Source organism: Propithecus coquereli, unplaced genomic scaffold (genome assembly GCF_000956105.1).
Source record: "Propithecus coquereli isolate 6110/MARCELLA unplaced genomic scaffold, Pcoq_1.0 Scaffold39, whole genome shotgun sequence".
Classification (NCBI taxonomy): domain Eukaryota; kingdom Metazoa; phylum Chordata; class Mammalia; order Primates; family Indriidae; genus Propithecus; species Propithecus coquereli.
The window spans coordinates 3,396,139-3,399,084 of NW_012149618.1; the positions used below are offsets into that span (position 1 = coordinate 3,396,139).

General features: G+C 37.4%; 1 protein-coding gene across 1 annotated transcript in view; it reads left to right on the forward strand.

The window, feature by feature from the left end:
• Nucleotides 1-2,946, forward strand: part of SLC4A1AP (solute carrier family 4 (anion exchanger), member 1, adaptor protein) — a 42,936-nt gene that overhangs the window by 29,593 nt on the left and 10,397 nt on the right. Inside the window, exon 6 of the mRNA XM_012652413.1 lies at nucleotides 1,475-1,712. Within this exon, the coding sequence (XP_012507867.1) occupies nucleotides 1,475-1,712 (238 nt within the window). The remainder of the gene's footprint in view (nucleotides 1-1,474; nucleotides 1,713-2,946) is intronic.

A 2,946-nucleotide genomic window follows, 5' to 3' on the forward strand; every position in this document is an offset into this window, starting at 1 on the left:
GCCACTGCACTCTAGCCCCTGCAACAGAGCAAGTCTCTGTCTTAAAACACAAAAACAAAAACATAGTGTGTGTACCTGTCTCTGCCATATTGTTTTCCTTACTTCATTTAATCCTTCTAACACCTTATGACACGTAGGAATGTGTATCTCTTACAGATGAGGAAAGAGAGTCAGAGAGGTTAAATACCCGATCATACTAGCATTATGTAACTAAGCTGGCAATCAGATCAGGTCTTCTGTCCCTTGAGTTTTATGATCTTTCCACTATCCTATAATACCTCACTGGCATATATTTTTGCTTTGTGTATATTCCTATTCATAGATTCAGCTGTTAGAAGGTTTTCATCACGCTAAGGAGCTGAACTTTGAGTGTTAGTTTTCTAGAGCAGCCATAACAAAATGGCTTAAGCAACAGAAATTTATTTCCTCACAGTTGTGGAGTTTGGAAGTCCAAGATCAAGATGCCAACAGGGTTGGTTTCCTCTGAGGCCTCTCTCCGTGGCTTGCAAGTGGCCATGCCCTGCTGCCTCTTCACATGGTTGTCTCTCTGTGCACTTGCATCCTGGTGTCTTTCTCCTTTTATAAGGACACCAGCATTGTTGGATTAGGACTCCCCTCTAACAGTGTCATTTTAACTTAATCACCTTTAAAGACCATATATCTAAATACAGTCATGTTCTGATTTACTGTAAGTTGGGACTTCGAACATAAATTTTGGAGGGGACACAATTTCAACCCAAAACACCTTGAATTAGGGTAAACTTCCCTCTGGTGGCAGAGGCCTGAAGTCCCAGCTCTATTCTGAATGAGTACATGATTTACCTATGATGGAGGCTTTTAACTAAAAAGCCCTCCTTAGAGGATTACTGCACTAAATCATATTTAAAAAGACGATATAAACAAAATATACTTTGGTGCCTTCTCTCTATTCTATAACTGTGACCAACTTTTTCTAATAAGTGCTTTTATTGAATGGCCTTGATTGAATATTTGGCCTTATTCTTCAAGAAATTTCTTTCTTCATGATCTGTTTTACTGATTGACTTACCTTGTTTCCTTGAAATATGTTACGTCTAAAATGAAAAAGCAGTACAAATTGTTTATTTCTTAGGAATGTGCATTTGAGTTATTCCTTAGAAGATTTTGTAATAAATTAAGATATTTTAATATCATAAGGTATAACAGGATGGAATACCTGCAGTTGCTACTCACCTGTAATAAACGTTTTAGTTCCCTACAAGCTGTTTTCAAGTGTTTTGTATTTAATAGTCTTCGACCCTAGAAACTATAAACATACTTGTTTAGGGTCCCAATATGAATAAAATTTCACGTGAAAGTCCTTCCAGCAGACTTCTGGGGTGCATCAACCTAGAGAGGCTAGACATTCTACACATTTAGCTTAAGCTTGAAGAGTTTTTTCTCGTGTTATCATTAGGTATAGAAGTACTTGTTCATGGTGTTGTTTCCCTCATAGAAGTTACCCCCCAAGCGTCCAGAACTCCCTCCAACTCTATTGAGAATGAAGGATGAGCCTGAAGTAGAAGAAGAGGAGGAAGAGGAAGAGGAGGAAGAGAAAGAAAAGGAGGAGCATGAAAAGAAAAAAGTGGAGGATGAAAGCAGTAGGCCACAGCCGGAGATAGAGCCAGAAGCAGCAGCACAGGAAATGAGGCCTCCCACAGATCTCACACATTCTAAAGAAACCCAAACCCACGGTAATATCTTTCTTCTCCTTGTATTGTTCAGTGGGCAATTGCATTGATTGTGGATAGGTTTTAAAAAGCAAGGCCAGTTCTTGTTTGTGCATTTTGACTTGGTATATGTGATACACTGCCTCTATAGTAAGGAAGTATACTTTCTTGGTTTTCCTTTGACTGCCAATCATTATTTACCCTCTTTGAAATTTAAGGGCGAATATTTCCAATCTGTTCCAGAATTACAGAAAATTGAAAGCTGTGGAATCTAATGCCACAGCTGCTGTGGAACAATTCTGACCTGCTGCCACTGTATGAGGTGGAGGACAGTGGAGTAGGGTGGATGATAGGGCCTGATCAGGTGGTCTTAGGATAAGTCCCTAAAGCAGAAGCTAAGCATGATTATACCTGTTGGAGTAAAGTTCTTAAGAAGGATCATGCCTCATTTATCTTTTTGTCTATAGAACCTACCAGAAATCTGGCTTTATAGTATCCACTCACTTTAGCAAATATTAATATTTGATGAAAAATATTGAAAGAGACAATTGATGGATTTTTCAAAGTATTTTTCTGATTATAAAAGGAATATATGCTCATTTTAGAAATTATAGATCATTCATAAAAGTCCAAAGAAGAAAAGAGAAATCTCCCACAACCCTAGCCATAGCGATCATTGTTTATCCTTTTTGTACCCTCTCATTCCTTGTCAACTACAGGGGTTATTTTTCTGTAAATTGGTCAAACTGCTTAGGGAGGTAAAGATCTCACAGAAAATAAGAAGCATGAGGAGAAACATAAAAACTGGAATTAAATGTGTGTGGGAATGCATGCATGTCTACTTCCAAAACTAACCAGGCTTGTCTACATAAACATACCAGGCCTGGTAACCTTTCTCTTGAATCACCTTCAGTTGTCTGAGAAACAGAAAAGTTACTGTTTCCTCATCTGTAAGAGATAAATCTTTTATATTTACATTCTACTTTGTGTAGTTATTGGCAAAATGCCTGGCCTTTTCAAAAAGGTACTTACATACTTTTTTCTGGTCTGATCTTTGGTCCATACATTGTGAGGGTGGATATAACATGTCAGGAAGGGGAGCAATAAGTGTTATATTTTTTTGTTTAAGGGACCAAAGTAAATATATGTGTATAAAAAATAGCACAGATTTTAAAACTTGGTTTATATGATTAAATAATTAGTAAATCCACAGATCCACAGCTGATGAGGGATTACTCCAGGCTTTTTTTTTTTTTTT